General features: G+C 51.5%; 1 protein-coding gene across 2 annotated transcripts in view; it reads right to left on the reverse strand.

Moving 5' to 3' along the window:
* LOC144780925 (uncharacterized) overlaps window positions 1-26,950 on the reverse strand; it is a 129,748-nt gene that overhangs the window by 53,731 nt on the left and 49,067 nt on the right. For both annotated transcript variants that reach the window (XM_078659467.1, XM_078659466.1), the window contains exons 5-6: window positions 25,917-26,716; window positions 773-932 (exon numbers count right to left, since the gene is read on the reverse strand). In XM_078659467.1, coding sequence (XP_078515593.1) covers window positions 773-932; window positions 25,917-26,716 — 960 coding nt within the window. The remainder of the gene's footprint in view (window positions 1-772; window positions 933-25,916; window positions 26,717-26,950) is intronic.

Raw genomic sequence — 26,950 nt, forward strand, 5'->3', positions numbered from 1 at the left:
ACTCAATAGTGATACTATAGATAAAAACAAAATCTGAAATCAAATCAAGCGTGGTTGTGCTAATCGTTCTAATAATCCCAAACTTTATCAGATTTAAGTGGCAGCCTCAGCTTTTATACACATACATCACACACCAGACCATGTTTGTGCCCCAGCCTCAAATCCAGGGGCAGCCTGGACCCCAGGCCCAACCACCACCACTTTTGCACTATATCTCACCTCCTCACCATCACCAGGCCTAGATCCACCAGAAAGGTTTAGTGTTTTAGCAGATGAAAACCTGACTTCTTAGACACTCCCATATCATGAGACAGAAAGCCCCTGCTTGTCCAGAACCACTATTGCATAGCAACAGTTGCGTCTAACCCCATTGTTTCAGTTGTGCGCCTCAACTTCCTACATACTTACTTATCTCTTTTCTCTCACCTTCTCTCATTTCCATCTTTTTGAAAAACATCAGGTATCTACTCTCCCTTCTCTCTTGTTCTCTTTTCTCCCATCCTTCATCTTACGACGGTCTTACTTATCCTCACTCCCTTGTGATCACCCTCCATCACCTTTTCTACTCTTCCCTTTAAGCACCAACATTTCCTCTGCTCAGCTTTCCCTTTTGTCTCTATCAGCAAAATCTCAAATTGTAACTTCCGGTCAAATCCTGTCACTAAGCTGAGGCCTGGGGAGCCACGGGAAAGGATCTTCGTTGTTACTCTGCTGAGTCATGTTACACTACTATGAAGAAAGACATTGACATGTAACCCTACAAGAGACTTACCTTGGCAAGGTGTTGGGGCTGGCCATCTTCAGTTCATGAAGACACGCAGAAATGGAGTCCTCGGTATCTTCACTTGTAATAAATGTACATACTGGGACTCCATTTCCAAAACTATCGCTGACGATCAAGGCATAAATAGCAAATCCATCAGGAGCTTTACCTATTAAAAGGAAAAGATTGTAAATGGGACAGTGAAAGGTACTTTATAGTAAGCAATTCATGTTTGGCCCCCTACACATAGCAACACACACACTAAGCATGAGCAGCAAAAATAGTGTGTGATATATTATGCTAAGTTTGACAATGCTTAAAAAATGTGACTGATATCTGGAAGATTTATTTTAAAAAAGGCAGGAAAATAGAATATACAATGTCATATAACTGGACAGTGCAAACAAATGGCCTTTAGAATAAAGTTGGACCATAAATTGGTGATGGATTCTAGCAACAATTATTATTAAAAGCAACACTATATTTATTCTTAATTATTTTTTATTAATTTTAGTTCAGTATGTATATGAATCAATGCTACTTATTAGTATAACTTTGCCACCACAACTCGTTCTCACACTGTTCCAACGCAAATCCATTTAGAATTTGGTGCCATAAATCACAGATTATTCTTTCATGATTCTGTCAACTGTCCTTCATAGAGGATTTGTTTCATGGTCAATCGTCCCAAATTCCCTGGCTTCCAACTGACATTGTGGGAAGCTGGGTTCTTGTTGCAGTACCCACCCACATACATACACATGCTGTTTGCCTGGTTTTTGATGCAACTTTGACTGAGTTGTACTGGGTCGTTGCCAACCAGGTTCCTAGTACCAGTGTTCTTTCCCTAAAAACTGTACCACAATTGGCACAACTTCAGCAACCCCTATAGGTCCCTGGTCAATTGTACCCCGGATACCTAGGGCATTGGGACTGAACACTGAACCAATTGTGCCACCCTGGGGAGCCCTCACCAAGACCATGCAAACCGTCATTGCAGGCTGCGTGTCTTGGTGCAGAGAAAAATGAAGAGTCAACATGGCACACATCCCTGTGTACCATGCCCCCATACACTGCATGAGGTAGTTAAGTCACCCCTACTGCTGTCATAAGGCAGCGTGCACCATATCCCATGTGTGGACATATCTGCGTGAGCAGATATGACCCTGCAATATCTAAGCCATTCTTGTATATTGTAAGTGTACAGGGAAGCACTGTTTGGAAGCGACGCACTATTCACATGCCCCCTGGGGGTGCTTAATGTCCAAAAAGTAATACGTGATTTCACCAGACTTTTAAAAAACAAATTGTAAACAACCCATAGTGTAAATGCGTTCAACCAAAGTCATGTACACATTTCCATGTTGTTCAAAAACACAAATTAAATGAAAAGCATTTTGTTTTTAATTGCTCTTTTTCTTTTTATCTTATGCTTGATTCTTCAAACAGATGATACATTACATCATGTACATCCCTTCTTTCTGTGCAGTCAGTCCCAATGCATTTCGGTATGGTTATACCTTCATCAGGGGAATACTATAATGAAAATCAATACAATAACAATAATCAAAATCTGAATTGGAAATGAGGGAGCCCCAGTTCCCACCTCATGTACATATAGACCATCGTGCAAATTTGTCATAACGAGTACCATCTTAGCTCAACCCTCACCTCCGTGGACTAGACATGATCCTATTAAACCCTCACCACCATGTGCAAAAAAAGAATGTATATAAAAAACGTGCACTGTCCCAAGTTCATTCACTATACACTCTGAGTAATGAATACCTGACTCTGCGCACTGGTAGACTCGAGGCTTGAAAAGAGTGGTGTTCCTAAATGAATCAAAAAATGGCGTCTTAAGTGAGCACTATCACCTGACTTCTATCAAAAAACCAACATGACCGAACAGCGTCCTCCGCCTACCTTACTGTGTTCGTACTCCCGTATGCCAATAATCCGCCCAAGTTCGCTCAACCGTTATCTCTCTATCTGTAAAAGATATTTATTACCATCACTAAACGCCCTTTACATGATGTGCCAGACTGTCTCCCCGCCTAACTGCTGCCCCCTTCTCTTCCGCGTACCTGTTCAGAATAGACTCCTCTCTCCTACTCTTCGCGTCGCGTCCTCGTGTAATCGCCCCTCCGCCTTCTTAAAGGAACCTAACGTTTCCGCGTAAACACTAAAAACGGACTCGTGCTGAGATTCTTACTATGAGCGCCATTACTGCCTGACCCGCACTCTACAACCGAGTACTATCCCTGTGAAATAAACCTGTAAACCACGGACCTGAGTCCAACTTAAACTGAAAAACGAGTGATATTGTAAAACGTATGCTGCTATAAAAACGTGTGGTGGTGTAAAAAACATATAATATTGTTACGGGGTTGACCAGAACGTCATGAGGAACTAAACTGAGTGCATACTAATTGTGACAAAGTTGCTTACATATGTCCAATGACCATAACGACTCTACAGCATGTTGGTATGTCAATACAAATACACATTTACAAAAAACATATCAATTCAATTTTGTCATTAAGCCCCTCTGGTTCCAGCGTATTCAAATGGCGGATCCAGTATGTCTCCCTTTGTGACAAATGGCGATTGGTGTCAGCATGTACGTCCTGATTAATACACTCTAGAACTGTAAACCGTAATTGTGGGATTGTATGTTGTTTCTCCTTCCAATGCATGGCCAAATTAGATTTGGGATTGCAAGTCCTTATGAGACTTTTGTGTTCTGTCACACGGACCTTAACCTTTCTGGTGGTCTTCCCTACGTATACTAGCCCACACGGGCATTTGATAGCGTAGACTACCATACTGGTGTTACAATCCGACGTGTGCCTCAATTGTATATGCTTGCCTGTCTTGGGATGTGTAAAAACATTCCCTACCATTACATTTCCGCAGTGTCCACAGTTGTGGCACTTAACCATGCCTCTGTATCGGACGTCCGTCCTTCTTGTCTGAGATTGTTTTAGTATCTCCTTGATGTTTTTGGACCTCGTGTGTGCAAACATAGGTTTGTCAAAAAACACATTTTTAAAATCAGTCTCTTGTTCAATAACTTCCCATCTTGACAAGATGCTTTTCTTGATATATCTACTGGATGTCGAGTGTTTAATGACAAATACCTCTCTTTTAAGAGGTGGTCTAGCTGTTTTTGTTAGCAATTCCTGTCTGTTTTTCTGACTAGCTTTGTCTTTAGCCTGTTGTAGTATCGCTTCAGGATATCCTCTTTCTTTGTATGCCTGCGCCATGACTTCCATCTCAAGTGTACCTTGTTCTTCCTGTGAACAAATCCTCCTGGCACGTAGAAACTGTGAGTAAGGTAAGTGGTTCTTCAAAGAGAAAGTGTGGAAACTGCTGTAATGTAGTGCGCTGTTGCGGTCAGTGGATTTTTTGTACAGTCTCGTCTGTAAACCATCTCCCTTATTCTCTATAAGTATATCCAGGTAATTAATGGATGTACTGTCTATGGTGTAAGTGATCTTGATGTGTTCATGACAGGTATTTAATGTAGTTAACTGGTTCACTAGTTCTTCCTGAGTACCATCCCATACCATTAGAATGGGATGGTACTCAGGAAGAACTAGTGAACCAGTTAACATCCATTAATTACCTGGATATACTTATAGAGAATAAGGGAGATGGTTTACAGACGAGACGAGTTTCTACGTGCCAGGAGGATTTGTTCACAGGAAGAACAAGGTACACTTGAGATGGAAGTCATGGCGCAGGCATACAAAGAAAGAGGATATCCTGAAGCGATACTACAACAGGCTAAAGACAAAGCTAGTCAGAAAAACAGACAGGAATTGCTAACAAAAACAGCTAGACCACCTCTTAAAAGAGAGGTATTTGTCATTAAACACTCGACATCCAGTAGATATATCAAGAAAAGCATCTTGTCAAGATGGGAAGTTATTGAACAAGAGACTGATTTTAAAAATGTGTTTTTTGACAAACCTATGTTTGCACACACGAGGTCCAAAAACATCAAGGAGATACTAAAACAATCTCAGACAAGAAGGACGGACGTCCGATACAGAGGCATGGTTAAGTGCCACAACTGTGGACACTGCGGAAATGTAATGGTAGGGAATGTTTTTACACATCCCAAGACAGGCAAGCATATACAATTGAGGCACACGTCGGATTGTAACACCAGTATGGTAGTCTACGCTATCAAATGCCCGTGTGGGCTAGTATACGTAGGGAAGACCACCAGAAAGGTTAAGGTCCGTGTGACAGAACACAAAAGTCTCATAAGGACTTGCAATCCCAAATCTAATTTGGCCATGCATTGGAAGGAGAAACAACATACAATCCCACAATTACGGTTTACAGTTCTAGAGTGTATTAATCAGGACGTACATGCTGACACCAATCGCCATTTGTCACAAAGGGAGACATACTGGATCCGCCATTTGAATACGCTGGAACCAGAGGGGCTTAATGACAAAATTGAATTGATATGTTTTTTGTAAATGTGTATTTGTATTGACATACCAACATGCTGTAGAGTCGTTATGGTCATTGGACATATGTAAGCAACTTTGTCACAATTAGTATGCACTCAGTTTAGTTCCTCATGACGTTCTGGTCAACCCCGTAACAATATTATATGTTTTTTACACCACCACACGTTTTTATAGCAGCATACGTTTTACAATATCACTCGTTTTTCAGTTTAAGTTGGACTCAGGTCCGTGGTTTACAGGTTTATTTCACAGGGATAGTACTCGGTTGTAGAGTGCGGGTCAGGCAGTAATGGCGCTCATAGTAAGAATCTCAGCACGAGTCCGTTTTTAGTGTTTACGCGGAAACGTTAGGTTCCTTTAAGAAGGCGGAGGGGCGATTACACGAGGACGCGACGCGAAGAGTAGGAGAGAGGAGTCTATTCTGAACAGGTACGCGGAAGAGAAGGGGGCAGCAGTTAGGCGGGGAGACAGTCTGGCACATCATGTAAAGGGCGTTTAGTGATGGTAATAAATATCTTTTACAGATAGAGAGATAACGGTTGAGCGAACTTGGGCGGATTATTGGCATACGGGAGTACGAACACAGTAAGGTAGGCGGAGGACGCTGTTCGGTCATGTTGGTTTTTTGATAGAAGTCAGGTGATAGTGCTCACTTAAGACGCCATTTTTTGATTCATTTAGGAACACCACTCTTTTCAAGCCTCGAGTCTACCAGTGCGCAGAGTCAGGTATTCATTACTCAGAGTGTATAGTGAATGAACTTGGGACAGTGCACGTTTTTTATATACATTCTTTTTTTGCACATGGTGGTGAGGGTTTAATAGGATCATGTCTAGTCCACGGAGGTGAGGGTTGAGCTAAGATGGTACTCGTTATGACAAATTTGCACGATGGTCTATATGTACATGAGGTGGGAACTGGGGCTCCCTCATTTCCAATTCAGATTTTGATTATTGTTATTGTATTGATTTTCATTATAGTATTCCCCTGATGAAGGTATAACCATACCGAAATGCATTGGGACTGACTGCACAGAAAGAAGGGATGTACATGATGTAATGTATCATCTGTTTGAAGAATCAAGCATAAGATAAAAAGAAAAAGAGCAATTAAAAACAAAATGCTTTTCATTTAATTTGTGTTTTTGAACAACATGGAAATGTGTACATGACTTTGGTTGAACGCATTTACACTATGGGTTGTTTACAATTTGTTTTTTAAAAGTCTGGTGAAATCACGTATTACTTTTTGGACATTAAGCACCCCCAGGGGGCATGTGAATAGTGCGTCGCTTCCAAACAGTGCTTGTTTGTGTTTATATTTTGCTACTGACGTGAGCCAGTCAGATGAGGCGGCAGCACCATTAGATGAAACAGATAAATTGAATAACTACGTGCAACGAACATTTATTGAAAAATAGGTGTGCAGAGTGTCTACCATTTATACATAAGTGTACAGGGAAGCCATAGAGAGTGCATGGGCTGGATACTGGTCATTACATGTCTACTAGCACCATGGTGGCTTCACTGTGCCGAAGATGTGTGGTATCAAACATCTTGTCTTAATAAATCCTCACTGATGACAGTTTGGGACGTATTAATGCATGCACACAGGAGACCGTTTAGAGGGTCCCTGAGAGCTTACCAAGCATTGTTGTGGTCTCGGACTAGTCTTAGCCAGCCTGCCACCACCAGACATCTTTCTGACCTCATGGGGTGAGATCCAGCACTCTCAGAGGCCTGCTCTGGAAGGAGGTGCTTCACAACTCCCCCAGGGCAGGATGTACTTCCAAGGCGGGAAGCTTCAAAGGCGATGCTGGCTTTGAAATGTGTCCAGGCAGCACCAGCTAGTTGAGGGTGCCAACCCCCGTTTCCTGCTTCACATTTGGCAGGAGTACAGGTGGGAAAATTCAGCCAGCACCATCCTTATGGTGGGTCCGGTGATGTGGAGCCCACTTTTCATTTCCCTCCATCTTGGTTTGTGAGGGAATTAGCCCATTAGGGTCAGGGTAGTGCCCCTTCCAGCAGGAAGTAGTCACTTAGAGATTGTAGACACCCTAAAGGTAGGTAGACAATTTGCTACCCACCTGTTACCCACTTTAATGCCCCATACTTAAGTATTTAGGTGGCACCCCTGGACCCTGAACCTTAGATCTGATGGACACAAAGAAGAAATGGACAAAGAGGAACTGCTGACCCAAGGACTGGAGCCCTGCTGTAGAAAATTGGTGCCAAACACTGCCTGCTGCCTTAAGGACTCGGACATCGTGGTGTGCTGTTTCGTCCTGCAACTGTGAGGCCTCCAAGAACCCCAGAGCTTCCTCAGCCTTCTACAAATCGCCAAAGAACTCCCTTAGAGTGGAGGTACCGCTTCCCTGCAGCCCGCAGGCACCGATATGAAAAATCCAGCTCTACAGACTTGCTGCTCCCCGGCGACTCTGATGCAGCACCAAAAGTGGTACACCAGCACCAGAGGATCAGATCTGTCCCCCCACCAAGTTTGGAGACACCAGGACCTACCGAAGGCATGCCGTACCAATCCCTGGGGTACTGACCCTCTGCAGCATTCACTGAGGCGAAGAGTCCAATCCAGACTCCAACTGCTCAGACAGCAAGCACCCGCTGAGGGACGTCGAGACCCCAGAGACACACTTGGTGAATAGCCTAGCTGTCCCAGAATCGCCTATCCAAGCTGCCTGCTCCTGACCACGAGGACATCATGACAGGCGCTGCCCGGCTGACCTATCTGCTCTGCACCCAGTACCGACGAACCAGCTGTGCTCCTGTGGTCCTGATGCCATTGCAAACTGCTCTCTCTAGCAGGACCCCTTGGATTTACCTTTTAGACCCCTTGTGATGTTTGTTTCCAAGGGCCTCCCTTGATCATAGCGCACCAGCTACCAATAAGTCCTCACCCTGCTCCTGGCCGATTCTGCAAGTGAAACATTGGGCCTGGCCTTGCGCCTTACCTAAACCGCAAAGGTGAATCTTGAGATTCAACTGTGTGATTTTTTTATGCATTTTCTTATTTCTTCCCATCGATTTCAATGGTGCGTAATTGCAAACAAAAGTAATTCATTTTGCAAACTTTAAAAATTCATCTCCTAAAAAATAACTTACTGTAGAATAAAGATCTTGGTCTGAAAAATTATATAAAAATCGGTGTTATTTTTATAAATTGGTCTCGGATATATTCTTGAGTGTGTGTCTCGTTTATTCCCTCTGTGAGTACAACACATGCTTAGCACTCCCCTCTGATAAGCCTTACTGCTTGCCCACACTACCACAAATAGAACGGTAGTATTATCTACTTTTGCCTCTGAAATTTTTATATCACTTCTGTAGGACAGCCTCAGTGGCCATACCCATGTTTGGTCATGTCCACACAAAAAATAAAATAAAAAAAAGAACATAGTGATATCGGAATACATGTTTAATAACCTATACCTTGCAGCCACACATCACCATCTCTAACATTCAGGGCCTCAGAATAATTTTTACGACAACAATAGATCAAACATTGGTCTCAAGTACACGAGAGATGAGCATAATATAAAGACGTCAGTCCTGATTTAGATCTCGGCAGACGGGTTACTTCGTCACAATGGTGATGGATTTATCATCCGCCGCAATTAATATTTCGGCGGACGGGATATCTTTCACTGCTGTGAGGGAGTAACAGGTCCGCCGAGATCTAAATCAGGCCCAGAATGTTTCCAGCTTTGCATGCTCAGCGAAATACATGACCTTCATGTTTGAACTGAACATGTGAAACACTAAAATAGAATCCGAAATGACGTGCGACATGATAGTTTGGCAATTGTCACGCGCTCTAAATATCAGAATCACGTTGTGATTTTGTAAAAGGTAACCCACATGTAACTGGATTTATTGTGCAAATTTTCATCCTTTGTTGCTCCGTTTAATATAATTACGACGAAAAGTGAATTCAAGATATTTGCCTGCAATTTGGATTTCTTTCGATAAACAATTTTATTGATTTATCAGATACCGACAGTACTGTTGAACAATTACAATGACAACCAAAAATTGCACCCTCAACCCCCATAACTCAGTGCTACTCACTGGTAATACATGGTAGAGCATAGAAGAAAGTTAGTTGCCAAGTACGTAGTAGTCTATCCATTTGTCTCATATCCTGGAGTGCTTATGTAGGCAGTCTCCTGGAAGGTATATAGGTTTTTTCCAGTCGCACACACCTATCCATACCTCAACACCTCTCATGGACAGTAGGCAGTGATTCTGATCTCCATCTCTGAGCTATGCTATGGGTTGCCAATCCAATTAGGGAGCAATCCCCACGGTTGTCCCCGACTTAACTGTGAGCACCGAGGAGTGCCTGTTTGAGTGTAAGAGGTTTCCAATACCCTGGTTAGGACAGCCATGGTATGTTACAACATGGTAAAAGTCCGCGCTGGGGCATCCGCATTGGGGGCACTGCGGTGATGGGATCTTACCGGCTCGCAAAAGTCAGAGCGGAGTGAGGTAGGTAGTGTGGAGGTAGTTCAGTTGTATGAGCTGAAGCTTTGTGAAAATTGCTAGAGTCCATGGGGCCGTCTTGTCAGAGTCGAATGAGTATCATCGAGCTGTCCAATCCATCCCTCCCACTTTTGTCTCAGCAATTGAAAACTGTTGGCATCCTTTATCACTAGTGTGCAGTAAATTTGGGACACTCCCCCATTTCCCAGTCACCACATCAATAAAAAACTTGGTCTCAAGAGGGCTTTGGTCAGGGAGGGTGGAGATTTGAGATGTGTGTGGCTGTAGGGCATGTCACAGTTGGAGGTAATTGTGAAATTGTACTTTAAGGGCGAAGTGTGCCTGAAGGTCATGAAAGGAGTCAATCATACAGCCCATAAAGATGTCCCAGAGGGTCGAAATAACGGTCCTGTCCCATTTGGTGAAACCTTGTAGATGGGCAGCGTGCAAGAAGTGGCGCCCTCGCCACAGCTGGCTCTGGCATGCCAGAGTTTTCCCCTAGCCCATATCCCACAATGCCTCCCACCTGCTATAGAGGACCACCCTAGTAACCTCGGCGAGATTGTTGGTGATCCTGTATGATGAACCGATTCCCATCAGCTAGTTGAGTCCCAGACGAGAGAGAGTTCACTGCAATAGGCTGGGTCATCCTAACCCGCCCACAGTCAACCAGTCACTAATAACCAGTAGCTGTGTGGCTTTATAATAGAGCTGGAGGTCTGCCATATTCATACCTCCCGTCATACACCGATTTCTTCTGCCAGTCATGTGCAATGCGGAAAGGGCCTCAGGACTAGCAGAATGAGCCAAGCAGGGGCATCAATTTCCGGAACTATCGGTCTGGGATGTGGAGCCGGACGTTTTGGAAGACATAGATATACCTGGGGAGTACCATCATTTTAACTAAGGCGGTCTTCCAGGGAATCATCAGAGGTAGCTCCTCCCAGCGTTGGAGGTCTGTTTTCACCTTCCAGGTCAAAGAGGCAAGACTGAGGTTCCAGGTCTCAGGGCGTTCCAGGCGATGTGGATCCCCAGGTACTTGAAACTAGAGCTGCAAATAGGTATAGGTGGTGTCCAAGTTGCATCCCTGTCTCCCTCAGTCAGTGGCACCAGCAGGATTTTCTTCAGGTTAACCCAAAGGCCCGACGCCTGTTCATAAAGATCCAGTATTTCCATACACCGGGGACCTGAGGTCCGGGGGTGGAAGAGGTAGAGCAGGATGTCGTCTGCATACAGTGCAATCTGGTTATCAGAGCGGTCTACCCATTCCCAGCTCACCACTCAATCATCACAGTGTTTTAGTTGGGCTAAAAGCTCAATTGCCAGGGCAAACAGTAGAGGAGACAAGAGGCAAACTTGTCTGGTGCCCCTACGGATGGGGAATGTTTGTGACAGTACTCCGTTAACCAGCACCCGTGCCTGCGGCTCGGCGTAGAGCACAGCAATGAATCTGTGGAGTCTGGGGCCAAGACCAATTTTCTCCATTACCCTGGTCAAAGAGGACCAATCTACGGTACGGAAGCTTTATACAATTCCAGAAGGAGAAGGGCCAATGGGTCTCAGAGGTAAGCCATGAGGGCCATGGCCAAATGGAACAGTCGGAGACAATGTCTTGTGCTGCCTTACGGCAGAAAGCCACATTGGTCTGGCTGGATCAATTTAGCTAATACTGGGGATGTCTATTGGCTAGGAGTTTGGTGAATATATTGACCTCTGCATTGATCAATGAGATGGGACGATAGGAGGCACATTGATCAACTGGGCTCCCTGGTTTAGGTAGAACCACGATCGAGTCAGTGTCAATGTCTGATGGAAACTTTACCCCCTTCAGCTGCTTCCTGATACAGATTGAGCAGATGGGGAATTAATTGGGTAGAATATGTACAACAGTATTCTGGTAGGAAGCCATCAGGGCCCACTGTCTTGCCGGCTTTTAGTCCCTGGATCGTGTCCCTTATTTCGGCCTCAGTGATTGGACTATCTACGGCTGTGCAGACTGCTCAGAGAGGTGCATCGAGCAGGATATCTTCTAGAATAGAGTGTTATCGCTCACATTGAGGGCGTTCTTGGTGGGCATTAAGTAACTCAAAGTAAGAGGCAAAAACTGTGGCTAAAGCCAGGGCGACTGGAATTATACAATTGTGTGGCTGCAGCGATTTTCGCATAATTCTAGATTTGCCGCATTTTGCAACATCCTTCATCATCTGTGGTCAAAATCTCCAGATTTTACTCGTCAAAAATTTGTTTCTAGCTAGAACGATTCAAAAGTTACTAGAAATGCAGCGACACGTGCAGGGGAAGGCCCTTTGCAAAGGTTGGTTGGTCACATTTCTTTTGCATGTGGCTATATTTGGGTGTTAAACTGGTATTATTGAGGTGCAACCAATGCCCAGTGTTAACAAGTTTAACAAGCATTAGAAATGCAATCGGGCTCGGATTTATTTGAGTTTGAGCTAATGGCATTGTAAATGCCAATGTATTGTTGCTATGTGTTATGGAGTGTGTTCATGTGGTGTGTACTGTACTGCTAGTGATCTCCTTGTGAATGTGCGAATATTGCACCACTTGCCTGTGATGTCCTTCTTATGCACCGCCACTCTGCACCGCCACTCTGCACCGCCACTCTGCACCGCCACTCTGCACCGCCACTCTGCACCGCCACTCTGCACCACCGCACCGCCACTCTGCACCGCCACTCTGCACCGCCACTCTGCACCGCCACTCTGCACCGCCACTCTGCACCGCCACTCTGCACCGCCGCTCTTCCACTCTGCACTGCCACTCTGCACCGCCACTCTGCACCGCCACTCTGCACCGCTACTCTGCACCGCCACCGCACCGCCACTCTGCACCGCCACTCTGCCACTCTGCACCGCCACCGCCACTCTGCACCACCACTCTGCACCGCCACTCTGCACCGCCACTCTGCACCGCCACTCTGCACCGCCACTCTGCACCGCCGCACCGCCACTCTGCACCACTGCACCGCCACTCTGCACCGCCACTCTGCACCGCCACTCTGCCACTCGGCACCACCGCACCGCCACTCTGCACCACCACTCTGCACCGCCACTCTGCACCGCCACTCTGCACTCTGAACTGCCACTCTGCACCGCCACTCTGCACTCTGCACCGCCACTCTGCACCGCCACTCTGCACTCTGCACCGCCACTCTGCACCGCCACTCTGCACCGCCACTCTGCACCGCCGCTCTGCCACTCTGCACTGCCACTCTGCACCGCCACTCTGCACCGCCACTCTGCACCGCCACTCTGCACCGCCACTCTGCACCACTGCACCGCCACTCTGCACCGCCACTCTGCACCGCCACTCTGCACTCTGAACTGCCACTCTGCACCGCCACTCTGCACCGCCACTCTGCCACTCTGCACCGCCACTCTGCACCGCCACTCTGCACCGCCACTCTGCACTCTGCACCGCCACTCTGCACTCTGCACCGCCACTCTGCACCGCCACTCTGCACTCTGCACCGCCACTCTGCACTCTGCACCGCCACTCTGCACTGCCACTCTGCACTCTGCACCGCCACTCTGCACCGCCACTCTGCACCGCCACTCTGCACCGCCACTCTGCATCGCCACTCTGCACCGCCACTCTGCACCGCCACTCTGCACCGCCACTCTGCACCGCCACTCTGCACTCTGCGCTGCCACTCTGCACCGCCACTCTGCACTCTGCACCGCCACTCTGCGCTGCCACTCTGCACCGCCACTCTGCACTCTGCACCGCCACTCTGCACCGCCACTCTGCACTCTGCACCGCCACTCTGCACTCTGCGCTGCCACTCTGCACTCTGCGCTGCCACTCTGCACCGCCACTCTGCACTCTGCGCTGCCACTCTGCACCGCCACTCTGCACTCTGCGCTGCCACTCTGCACCGCCACTCTGCCCTCTGCACCGCCACTCTGCACCGCCACTCTGCACCGCCACTCTGCACTCTGCACCGCCACTCTGCACTCTGCACCGCCACTCTGCACCGCCACTCTGCCACTCTGCACCGCCACTCTGCACCGCCACTCTGCACCTCTGCACCGCCACTCTGCACCTCTGCACCACCACTCTGCACCGCCACTCTGCACCGCCACTCTGCACTCTACACCGCCACTCTGCACCACTGCACCGCCACTCTGCACCGCCACTCTGCACCGCCACTCTGCACCGCCACTCTGCACCGCCACTCTGCACCGCCACTCTGCACCGCCACTCTGCACCGCCGCACTGCCACTCTGCACCACCGCACCGCCACTCTGCACCACCACTCTGCACCGCCACTCTGCACCGCCACTCTGCACCGCCACTCTGCACCGCCACTCTGCACTCTGCACCGCCACTCTGCACCGCCACTCTGCACCGCCACTCTGCACCGCCACTCTGCACCGCCACTCTGCACCGCCACTCTGCACCGCCACTCTGCACCGCCACTCTGCTGCACTGCACCGCCACTCTGCACCGCCACTCTGCACCGCCACTCTGCACCGCCACTCTGCACCACCGCACCGCCACTCTGCACCGCCACTCTGCACTGCCACTCTGCACCGCCACTCTGCACCGCCACTCTGCACCACTGCACTGCCACTCTGCACCGCCACTCTGCACCTGCACTGCCACTCTGCACCGCCACTCTGCACCGCCACTCTGCACCTCTGCACCGCCACTCTGCACCGCCACTCTGCACCGCCACTCTGCACCTCTGCACCACCACTCTGCACCGCCACTCTGCACCGCCACTCTGCACCGCCACTCTGCACCGCCACTCTGCACCGCCACTCTGCACCGCCACTCTGCACCGCCACTCTGCACTGCCACTCTGCACCACCGCACCGCCACTCTGCACCGCCACTCTGCACCGCCACTCTGCACCACCGCACCGCCACTCTGCACCGCCACTCTGCACCGCCACTCTGCACCGCCACTCTGCACTGCCACTCTGCACCGCCACTCTGCACCGCCACTCTGCACCGCCACTCTGCACCGCCACTCTGCACCACCGCACCGCCACTCTGCACCGCCACTCGGCACCGCCGCTCTGCACTCTGCACCACCGCACTGCACCACCGCACTGCACCACCGCACTGCACCACCGCACCGGCACTCTGCACCGGCACTCTGCACCGGCACTCTGCACCGGCACTCTGCACCGCCACTATGCACCGCCACTATGCACCGCCACTATGCACCGCCACTCTGCACTCTGCACCGCCACTCTGCACCACCGCACTGCCACTCTGCACTGCCACTCTGCACCGCCACTCTGCACTGCCGCACTGCACCACCGCACTGCACCACCGCACTGCCACTCTGCACCGCCACTCTGCACCGCCACTCTGCACCGCCACTCTGCACCGCCACTCTGCACTGCCACTCTGCACTCTGCACCGCCACTATGCACCGCCACTCTGCACCGCCACTATGCCCCGCCACTCTGCACTCTGCACCGCCACTCTGCACCGCCACTCTGCACTCTGCACCGCCACTCTGCACCGCCACTCTGCACCGCCACTCTGCACCGCCACTCTGCACCACTGCACCGCCACTCTGCACTCTGCACCGCCACTATGCACCGCCACTCTGCACTCTGCACCGCCACTCTGCACCGCCACTCTGCACCACTGCACCGCCACTCTGCACTGCACCGCCACTCTGCACCGCCACTCTGCACTCTGCACCGCCACTCTGCACCGCCACTCTGCACCGCCACTCTGCACCGCCACTCTGCACCACCGCACCGCCACTCTGCACCGCCACTCTGCACCGCCACTCTGCACCGCCACTCTGCACTGCCACTCTGCACCGCCACTCTGCACCGCCACTCTGCACCGCCACTCTGCACCGCCACTCTGCACCACCGCACCGCCACTCTGCACCGCCACTCGGCACCGCCGCTCTGCACTCTGCACCACCGCACTGCACCACCGCACTGCACCACCGCACTGCACCACCGCACCGGCACTCTGCACCGGCACTCTGCACCGGCACTCTGCACCGCCACTATGCACCGCCACTATGCACCGCCACTATGCACCGCCACTATGCACCGCCACTCTGCACTCTGCACCGCCACTCTGCACCACCGCACTGCCACTCTGCACTGCCACTCTGCACCGCCACTCTGCACTGCCGCACTGCACCACCGCACTGCACCACCGCACTGCCACTCTGCACCGCCACTCTGCACCGCCACTCTGCACCGCCACTCTGCACCGCCACTCTGCACCGCCACTCTGCACTCTGCACCGCCACTATGCACCGCCACTCTGCACCGCCACTATGCCCCGCCACTCTGCACTCTGCACCGCCACTCTGCACCGCCACTCTGCACTCTGCACCGCCACTCTGCACCGCCACTCTGCACCGCCACTCTGCACCGCCACTCTGCACCACTGCACCGCCACTCTGCACTCTGCACCGCCACTATGCACCGCCACTCTGCACTCTGCACCGCCACTCTGCACCGCCACTCTGCACCACTGCACCGCCACTCTGCACTGCACCGCCACTCTGCACCGCCACTCTGCACTCTGCACCGCCACTCTGCACCGCCACTCTGCACTCTGCACCGCCACTCTGCACCGCCACTCTGCACCGCCACTCTGCACCGCCACTCTGCACCGCCACTCTGCACTCTGCACCGCCACTCTGCACCGCCACTCTGCACCGCCGCTCTGCCACTCTGCACTGCCACTCTGCACCGCCACTCTGCACCGCCACTCTGCACCGCCACTCTGCACCGCCACTCTGCACCGCCACTCTGCACTCTGCACCGCCACTATGCACCGCCACTATGCACTCTGCACCGCCACTATGCCCCGCCACTCTGCACTCTGCACCGCCACTCTGCACCGCCACTCTGCACTCTGCACCGCCACTCTGCACCGCCACTCTGCACCGCCACTCTGCACCACTGCACCGCCACTCTGCACTCTGCACCGCCACTATGCACCGCCACTCTGCACTCTGCACCGCCACTCTGCACCGCCACTCTGCACCACTGCACCGCCACTCTGCACTGCACCGCCACTCTGCACCGCCACTCTGCACCGCCACTCTGCACCGCCACTCTGCACTCTGCACCGCCACTCTGCACCGCCACTCTGCACCGCCACTCTGCACCGCCACTCTGCACCGCCACTCTGCACTCTGCACCGCCACTCTGCACCGCCACTCTGCACCGCCACTCTGCACCGCCACTCTGCACCGCCACTCTGCACTCTGCACCGCCACTCTGCACCGCCACTCTGCACCGCCACTCTGCACCGCCACTCTGCACCGCCACTCTGCACCGCCACTCTGCACCGCCACTCTGCACTACCGCACCGCCACTCTGCACCACCACTCTGCACCACCACTCTGCACTCTGCACCACCACTCTGCACCACCACTCTGCACTCTGCACCACCACTCTGCACTCTGCACCGCCACTCTGCACCGCCACTCTGCACCGCCACTCTGCACCGCCACTCTGCACCACCGCACTGCCACTCTGCACTGCCACTCTGCACCACCGCACCGCCACTCTGCACCGCCACTCTGCACCGCCACTCTGCACTCTGCACCGCCACTCTGCACCGCCACTCTGCACTCTTCACCGCCACTCTGCACCGCCACTCTGCACCGCCACTCTGCACCGCCACTCTGCACCGCCACTCTGCACCGCCACTCTGCACCGCCACTCTGCACTCTGCACCACCACTCTGCCGCCACTCTGCTGCACTGCACCGCCACTCTGCACCGCCACTCTGCATCGCCACTCTGCACCACCGCACTGCACCACCGCACTGCCACTCTGCACTGCCACTCTGCACCACCGCACCGCCACTCTGCACCGCCACTCTGCACCGCCACTCTGCACCGCCACTCTGCACCGCCACTCTGCACCGCCACACTGCACTCTGCACCGCCACTCTGCACCGCCACGCTGCACTCTGCACCGCCACTCTGCACCGCCACGCTGCACTCTGCACTGCCACTCTGCACCGCCACTCTGCACCGCCACTCTGCACTCTGCACTGCCACTCTGCACCGCCACTCTGCACCGCCACTCTGCACCCCCACTCTGCACCTCTGCACCGCCACTCTGCACCACCGTACTGCCACTCTGCACCGCCACTCTGCACCGCCACTCTGCACCGCCACTCTGCACTCTTCACTGCCACTCTGCACCGCCACTCTGCACTCTGCACCGCCACTCTGCACCGCCACTCTGCACTCTGCACCGCCACTCTGCACCGCCACTCTGCACCGCCACTCTGCACCGCCACTCTGCACCACCGCACTGCCACTCTGCACTGCCACTCTGCACCACCGCACCGCCACTCTGCACCGCCACTCTGCACCGCCACTCTGCACCGCCACTCTGCACTCTGCACCGCCACTCTGCACTCTGCACTGCCACTCTGCACCGCCACTGCCACTCTGCACTCTGCACTGCCACTCTGCACTGCCACTCTGCACCGCCACTCTGCACCGCCACTCTGCACCACCGTACTGCCACTCTGCACCGCCACTCTGCACCTCCACTCTGCACCGCCACTCTGCACCGCCACTCTGCACTCTGCACCGCCACTCTGCCGCCACTCTGCTGCACTGCACCGCCACTCTGCACCGCCACTCTGCACCGCCACTCTGCACCGCCACTCTGCACCGCCACTCTGCACCACCACTCTGCACCACCACTCTGCACCACCACTCTGCACTCTGCACTCTGCACCGCCACTCTGCACCGCCACAAAACCAACAGATTTTGTATAGGAGAGTCCTATTTGCTTTGCCAATGCTTGTTTAGCCTACCTCAGTCAAAGAGCAGGCGCGGGTTTGCCAGCGCGCACACAGAGCTCAAGGAAAAAAAAACACAGCAGTGCACACGCTCCCAGCACCATCTGCCTTCAATTACCGGCACCTCGGACAGCTGGTAATTGAGGATTTATGTATTCTTCTGCGCGTGTCCGAACACTTTATGCAGGAAGTGGACATTGCAAAAATTCCAAAGCCCTATGGCGTGCTGCCTTACTTAAACACAGCCTTGCCTGGACCAATTACCATTCACATGGCAGAATACCACACGCAAAAACCGCGCGCTTTCTGGAATGCGGCAGCCCACAGCCCTTTCTGAACTTTTTTTTTTTATAACATTAGAGCTCGGAAGCCTCGCCCCACTTCGTGTGACGTAGGCCCGAGCCCTAAAAACGACAAAATAATGAAGTAATCCTATCGCAAAATGTGGCGCATTATGCCGCGTCATTTGCCTCTTCTTACCACATATTTTACCAAACCCAGTCACCTAATTTGGCCCTCCACTGCCACATAATTCTAGTGGCCTTGACTATAGCCGTAGACGTGGTCACAGGAGATGGAGATTATTACGAATTGCGGGTACTATATGGAATGCCATTCCCCAGGTGACCAACTAGTACAGCAGTTTTGCTATTTTGTCACCTTGTGGGTAGAAGCCATCCAGCGTTGGAGGGCCTCCTTCATTGCTGTTAGTTGGAGGGTCCCTTTCACTTCTGTCAGCTGGGGGTGGAGGATTTCGTTCAGGTGTCTTGCGATTCCAGGTCCATAACCCAAGTCTTGAGGGCAGTCAGGGTGCTTGCCCTCTCTTTTTTGGCTCGTCTAACATATAGATTTGCAAATCCCCTAATGGTGGCCTTGCCCGCCACCCAGAGGATGCTTGGAGAATATACCGTACCCTCATTGACTGCAAAGTAGTGTTCCTGTTCGGTGAAAAGGAAATCTACGCAGTTTTCATCCTGGAGGTACCAGAAGCTAAGGCACCATATCAGTTGCAGTGCTGCCCCACTGCCCCCAGTTCTACCACCACTGGAGAGTGATCGGAAATACCCCTGAGGTGTATGTTCACTGAAGCGACCAGCAGCATTTATGTCGCTGGAGAAGGAGGAGGTCGATACACGAGAGAGACTTATGGATAGCATATGTGTGAGTATATTCTCTCTTAGAACTATGCCAGGTTCTCCAGCAATCACAGAGACCCAGGGCATGCATCCACTCTCCTAGTTTACCTGCCTGCACCAGGCCGGTTGCCATGGGGTGGTCAAAGGTGTCCAAAGCGGGCCTTCAGGTGGCACTAAAGTTACCACCGATCACTGCTTATCCATGGGGCATCCCAGAAATGACCTGCGTCAGGATGGCTAGAGTACCTGAGTGTAGATGGGAAGGAATGTATACGCTGAGGATGTTATAATGTTTCCCTTCCAAAAGTCCATCCACTGCTATGAATCTGCCTAATGGGTCTGTAGTTGTGGCGGTCACAATAAAATGTAGGTTCCTAAGATGGGAGGATATATATCCTCCCCACCCCCAGGCAACCTGACCGAATACAGCATGGAACACCCTGTCATATCCATAGTGTCTAAGAAAAGGACAGTGTAATCCCAACAGATGGGTTCTTGAAGCATCAGGGCCTGGTGGCGTTTGGCATATTGTACAACCGCCATTCTCTTAATGTGATCTAGGAGGTCACACAGGGGTCCACAGACACGCCGTCGAACTCTGGAACCTCCTCGACACCACAGCCCCTGACATCGCCTTCCTCACGGAGACCTGGATGAACGCCTCCTCAGCACCCGACATCGCCATCGCCATCCCAGAGGGCTACAAGATCACCCGGAGGGACCGCACCGCCAACCAGATGGGAGGAGGCATCGCCATCATCCACAGGGACACCATCCGCATCACGACCAACACCGACGACACCCTAACCACCGCCGAACACCTGCACTTCCAGATCCACACCGACCCGAAGACCACCCTCAGAGGCACCCTGATCTACCGACCCCCGGGACCACGCACACAATTCAGCGAGGACATCGCCGACTTCATCAGCCTGCATGCCCTCCCCTCCGCCGACTACATCCTCCTGGGGGACCTCAACTTCCACCTGGAGAACAACAGCGACCGAAACACCATCACCCTGCTCGACAACCTCGCCAACCTCGGACTCAAGCAGCTGGTGTCCACCCCCACCCACCTCGCCGGACACACACTCGACGCCGTCTTCTCATCCAGCAAAGACATCGCCTTCAGCCACGCCACAGGACTCCACTGGACGGACCACAGCTGTGTCCACTTCACCTTCAAAAGAACGACGATCCACCATCACCAGCAACAGGTTGCCCGAAGAAGCTGGAACAAGATCACAGCCGACCAGCTCACCGCTTCCCTGAGCCAGCACCCTCCTCAGCGAACCCCAGCAAGGCCGCCGACAACCTCACGAATTGGATCAGCAACTGCGCGGACGAACTCGCCCCTCTGAGGACCCCGCCCAGCAGACCCGGCAGCAGAAAAGCCCCATGGTTCACCGACGAACTCAAGAGCTCCAAGACGAACTGCCGAGCCCTCGAGAAAGTATGGAGAAGGGAACCAACAATGGACAACATGACCACCCTCAAGCTCGCCACCCGGAAACACCACCAACTGATCCGCGCCACCAAGAAAAATGCATACAAGGACCGGCTGGACAACAACGCACACAACTGCAAGGAACTCTTCAACATCGTGAAAGAGCTCTCCAACCCCAACGCCGGAAACAACGACATCACCCCATCGCAAGACCTCTGCAACTCCCTCGCCTCCTACTTCCACAACAAGATCGCGGACACACACAACAGCTTCAGCATCCAACGGACGCACGCCACGACCGCAGCAATGCCACCCACCACCACCCTCCGCGCCTGGACTCCGATCAGCACCGAAGACACCGCCCGCACAATGAACTCCGTCCACTCCGGATCTCCGACCGACCCCTGCCCTCACCACGTCTTCAACAAGGCCGACGCTGTCATCGCACCCCACCTGCGGGACATTATCAACACCTCCTTCGACACCGCCACCTTCCCTGAGAGCTGGAAGCACGCCGAACTCAGCGCTCTACTCAAGAAACCTACAGCGGACCCCACCGAACTCAAGAATTACAGTCCCATCTCGCTCCTCCCGTTCCCGGCCAAAGTCATCGAGAAGACCGTCAACAAACAGCTGGCCGCCTTCCTCGAGACGAATGGATCCCTCGACCCCTCACAGTCTGGCTTCCGAGCCAACCACAGCACCGAGACCGCCCTCATCGCTGCCACCGATGACATCCGAGCCCTGATGGACAACGGAGAAACAGCGGCCCTCATCCTCCTGGACCTCTGAGCGGCATTCGACACTGTCTGCCACCGCACCCTAGTGCAGCGCCTCGGCAACGTCGGAATCCAGGAGAAGGCACTGGAATGGATCGCCTCCTTCCTCGACGGAAGAACACAGAGAGTCCGGTCCACCGTACAAGTCAGAGGCCACCGAAGTCATCTGCGGCGTCCGTCAAGGATCCTCGCTGAGTCCCACCCTCTTCAACGTCTACATGAGCCCCCTCGCGGCCATCGCACGCCAACACAACCTCAACATAATCTCCTACGCCGACGACACCCAGCTGATCCTCTCCCTGACCAACGACCCCGCCGCCGCCAGAGCCAACCTGCACGAAGGGATGAAAGATGTAGCCGAGTGGATGACGACCAGCCGCCTGAAACTGAACTCAGACAAGACGGAGGTCCTCATCCTGGGCTCCTCGCCCTCCGCCTGGGACGACTCCTGGTGGCCCCCCGCCCTGGGCACCGCACTCAAACCGACGGACCACGCACGCAACCTGGGCTTCATCCTGGACTCCTCCCTCTCCATGACCAGACAAGTCAACGCCGTCTCCTCGTCATGCTTCAACATCCTGCGCATGCTACGGAAGATCTTCTGGTGGATCCCCACCGAGACCAGGAAGACTGTCACCCAGGCCCTCGTCACCAGCCGACTGGACTACGGCAACGCCCTCTACGCCGGAACCACCGCCAAGCTCCAGAAGAGACTCCAGCGGATCCAGAACGCCTCAGCCAGACTCATCCTCGACATCCCACGAAACAGCCACATCTCCGGACATCTGAGAGACCTGCACTGGCTCCCCGTCAACAAAAGAATAACCTTCCGTCTCCTCACCCACGCACACAAAGCCCTACACGATCAAGGCCCGAGCTACCTCAACAACCGAATCAACTTCTACGCTCCCAAGCGCCACCTCCGATCAACCAGCCACGCCCTCGCCGCCGTCCCCTGCATCCGAAGAGCGACAACAGGAGGAAGGTCCTTCTCCTACCTGGCTGCCAAGACCTGGAACTCCCTCCCTCCTGACCTGCGCCTGACCCAAGACCACCTCTCCTTCAGGAAGAAGCTCAAGACCTGGCTGTTCGAGCAGTAACGGCCCCCCCCCCCCCCTAGCGCCTTGAGACCCTACGGGTGAGTAGTGCGCTCTATAAATGTCTTTGATTGATTGATTGATTGATTCACATTCAATGACATAATGTGGAATCTCATTTCTAAGGAATGTGTGGAGAAAAGTGAGGATGATGTGAGGGTTGACAGGACCACACAGGTGTGAGTGGGAGCCTTAAGGGTCAAGCAAGCAGGATGTGAGCTTTGTCTCCGGAAGACGTTACGAACTTGGCCGTGGTTGTAGAAGGTGCTAGTAAACATGAAAACACAAATCGAGTCGCAGAACCACCGAACTCCCCCCTCCACATACTTCCCTCCCTGAAGCATCTGTCGCCCTAACATTAGAAACAACAAAACAGTCAAACCGCTGGTGAGCGTATGGAATTGATCTCTTCCAATAACAAGGATTTCGAGGCTTAGGCCCATGAATTGTTCGACTGTTCCCAGCGGACTCAGGCCTGAACCTCCCCCTCCAAAGCAAGTCTTTTGGGTTCCTGCGCGGGTTGTAGGCCCATCCCAATCTCTGGAGAGTGGGGCTCCGCGGGGGCTGCATCCCCAGTGAATGGAGGTCTCAGAGTTCTATCGCCCACTCCCATGCCGCCTTCCAGGGTATCGAACAAATATGCACAGTCACACAGGATAGATCAAAATGTATCAGATATTTAATGCACAGAGTTTTTGCTCGACCCTGCCAAGAGGGAATAGTCCAGTAAGATCATAACGCGATTGGACTGGAACTGCTAGATTCCTGCCTTGTGGACCTCTTGCAGGATAGCATCTCTGTTCCGGTAATTGAGCAGCCGGTCGAGCATTGGGAAGGGTGGGAGGGGGGCCAACCAATGGTATGCTTGCTGCAGCACAAACCACAACAAGAGCGTCCAATCCTAGATCCATGATTTCAATCAAGTTTTGACAAATGTCATAGGGGAATGGACCTCCACCCCCTCAGGAAACCCCACAGAGCGCAGGTTATTTCACATTGCTCTATTTTCAACCTCTTCCACCACTGCTCAAGGGTAGCTGTTTAGGAGAGCATCTTTGTCATGTTAGCTTTAAGGACGTTAACAATCTTCGATCGTGGAGATCCCTTCCTCTGCCCCGGTCACACTAGTAGCCACATTGCCAAGGTCCTGTCTGAGGAGAGCTATGTCTGGCCCGTCCAAGTGACAGAAGCACACACCACTGTTTGCTCCTTGGTGGAGGGCATCACTTCACTTGGGTGAGGTAGTGGCAGCTTCTCCTTCAACTCCCCGGCCCTCCCTGACCCCCTCGCCCCGAATGAGCAGCTTCAGCGAGTCCTCACACACCCAGCATGGCAAGGCTTAAGGGACCGGGTCTGGCAATAGAAGCTCAAAAGGGGGGATTACTGCAGGACCAAGCACCCCAAATTTGAGGGCACCCATTCCACTCCTCCACTAGCCGCCCGTGGTGTGCTTCTACCACACGGCTGCAGCCTGAAAAAGCACCAGTACATAGTCAGGTCCGCGGCCTATATAGGTCCCTCTGTCTCTCAGGGAGCACATTCTTCAGGTCTTGGCAGCACACTGGAGTATCTAGGCATCTTGGGGGGGTTGGGGGAGGTAAATGCAGCAGGTCCTGGGCCCTACAATGGAGGATGGTGGGGGAGATCACTGAGCACAGCTAATGTGAAGCCGCATTCTTCAGGTCATGCCTCCAAATTTTGTTTTTGTTTGTGTATTTGTAGTTTAAGTGGGTCCCCATGAAGAAGAAATGAGCCTCCTGAAGGGACATAACTCCGAAAGGTATTGGGACTATCAGTAACTCATTAGCAGGTGTAAGATGATGAACTGTACTAACTAATAAAATGTTGGAATACATGTGAAAACGTATGGATCAAGTTTATTTTAAAACTGTGTGCAGCGCAGTCAAGAAGCCTAAACACCTTTGGGTGTATATTAGCTGTGCAACAGGTGATATAAATCAGGTTTTGACCTGTGCAATGCTAAACTGTTTCTTGCGGTTCCTGGGCTGGACCGGTCCTGTCCCATTAACACATAGACTACAATAAACACAATTATCGACTAAACTACATTCAGAATGTGCAGTAAGCGGAGTTCTCACTCACCAAGACACTTTAGATCTCCTTCCAGTAGACCTAAAATTAGGAGCAAAACTACCAAGTGCCTCCCAGCTTTTATCAGCTGCATCAGTGTATTTCATGTAACAAAACAACTGCCAAAGTGAGCAGTCCTTGTTTTCAAGATTGTGAACATGGACATTAAGACAGTTCAACATAGACGTTAGAGTAAAAACATTGTACAAGCATCAAGTCTAAATAATGATAAAAGATGGATCATAATTAAAGGAGCTGGCACGGTGACATTACAGCAGGTTAGCAGATCATTATGAGTAAAGAGCGACTATCATGTACTACATGTCAATGCTATATATTGAGCTGTACCTTCACATGTACACAAAGTGATCAAAACTAGGCCACTACGGGTCTATCACTGATGAGATACGTGTGATCAGATCAGAATTTAAAAATGGCATGTGTATACAAATCTATTAATGGGAAATTAAAACCTTGAACAAAAAAAAGAAATGGAAAATTATACACCAAATAAAAATACTGCATAAAACAGAGATGCCTGTTTCTTTAATAGGCAGGGCTATGATGAATTGGTAGGAGGTCTTCTCTGAAGATAACGGAGGCGTGAGCATGTTGCCCTCTATTGAATGCCCTATTCAACTCTTAAAATGTAAACACCAAGCAAACTATTTCAATACAGCGTGACTTGTTTTCACTAAAGCACCGCACTGGGCAATGATTAGTAAAAAATTGTGTACAAAAACAATCAGCTCAATACAACTTCTATTAATATCAGAAGCGCAATATTAGAAAAATGAGTCAGTTACAAAAATGCTCACCTGAATAGGTCGAAGCCATAAAAACGGTGCCATTGCCATATTTTTCAAATTGCTTCTTTTGGTTTTCTGTATGAACCACAATTCTCAGAGCCTGGTTGCCCAGAGTCGATACCGGTTGATAATAGATAACATTTTTGATGATTGAAGTTTTTAGTGTACTATTGACACTCAGTGCATCGTTTGAGTGTTGACGGTCCTTTTTTCTGTACTCATAAAGTATGCCTTGTATGTCTTTATGTGATGGGTAATACCGTCTATCTTCACTATCCACAAAGCCTCTTTCCTTCGACCACTCAGCAACAAGTGGGATTATGTCTCTTGTCTTTCTGCCGGAAAAGGCAAGAATCTCTATGTACTGCACAAGCTCGGGGTGAATTCTGCTGACTCTCTTTTCAACTGGGGATTGTGGTGAATGTCCTTTGTGTTGAAGTTCCCTCCTCACCACACATGCAGTAATGTTTGCCCCTTGTTCAAATGAAAAGGATACGTAGGCTGGGCAACCGTTGGCTCGGGTTTTGCTTGGGCTCCCACTGGAGGCCCCCTTGGCTTTATTATGCCTGTCGCATAGACGCTGAATATAGGATCCCCTCTGCTTCCGAACAGTAAATGTTCCGTGCCCATCAGCCTGCAGATTGTCAATGTAATTTTGGATAAAGTCTTCTTCTGAGCCAAAGACAGGAAGGACCTCCACATCTGTTGATCCGTGCTGAGTAGATTTTATTGATTTTTCTGCCAAATTTTTAATAAAAATGCTTCCAAGTTTTGACAATCCTTGCATTTTCTCCGGATTAATCACACACCTTGATTTTGTAAAGATAAATATTAAATTATCACACTGATGACCTAGGTTGGATTAATGTTCACTGAGAGACAGATGCATGGACATTTGGTATACCTTACAGCGTAAGAGAGTTACCCCAGTTAGGCAAGAAGGGACTGGGTAAGAAAGTTGCACACAACAAAACAAAGTTCCCCATTGTGCTTCAATTTATAGAAGTAATGTCACTCCAATAGTAACCACTGAACCAAAACCT

Source organism: Lissotriton helveticus, chromosome 9, assembly GCF_964261635.1.
Source record: "Lissotriton helveticus chromosome 9, aLisHel1.1, whole genome shotgun sequence".
NCBI lineage: Eukaryota > Metazoa > Chordata > Amphibia > Caudata > Salamandridae > Lissotriton > Lissotriton helveticus.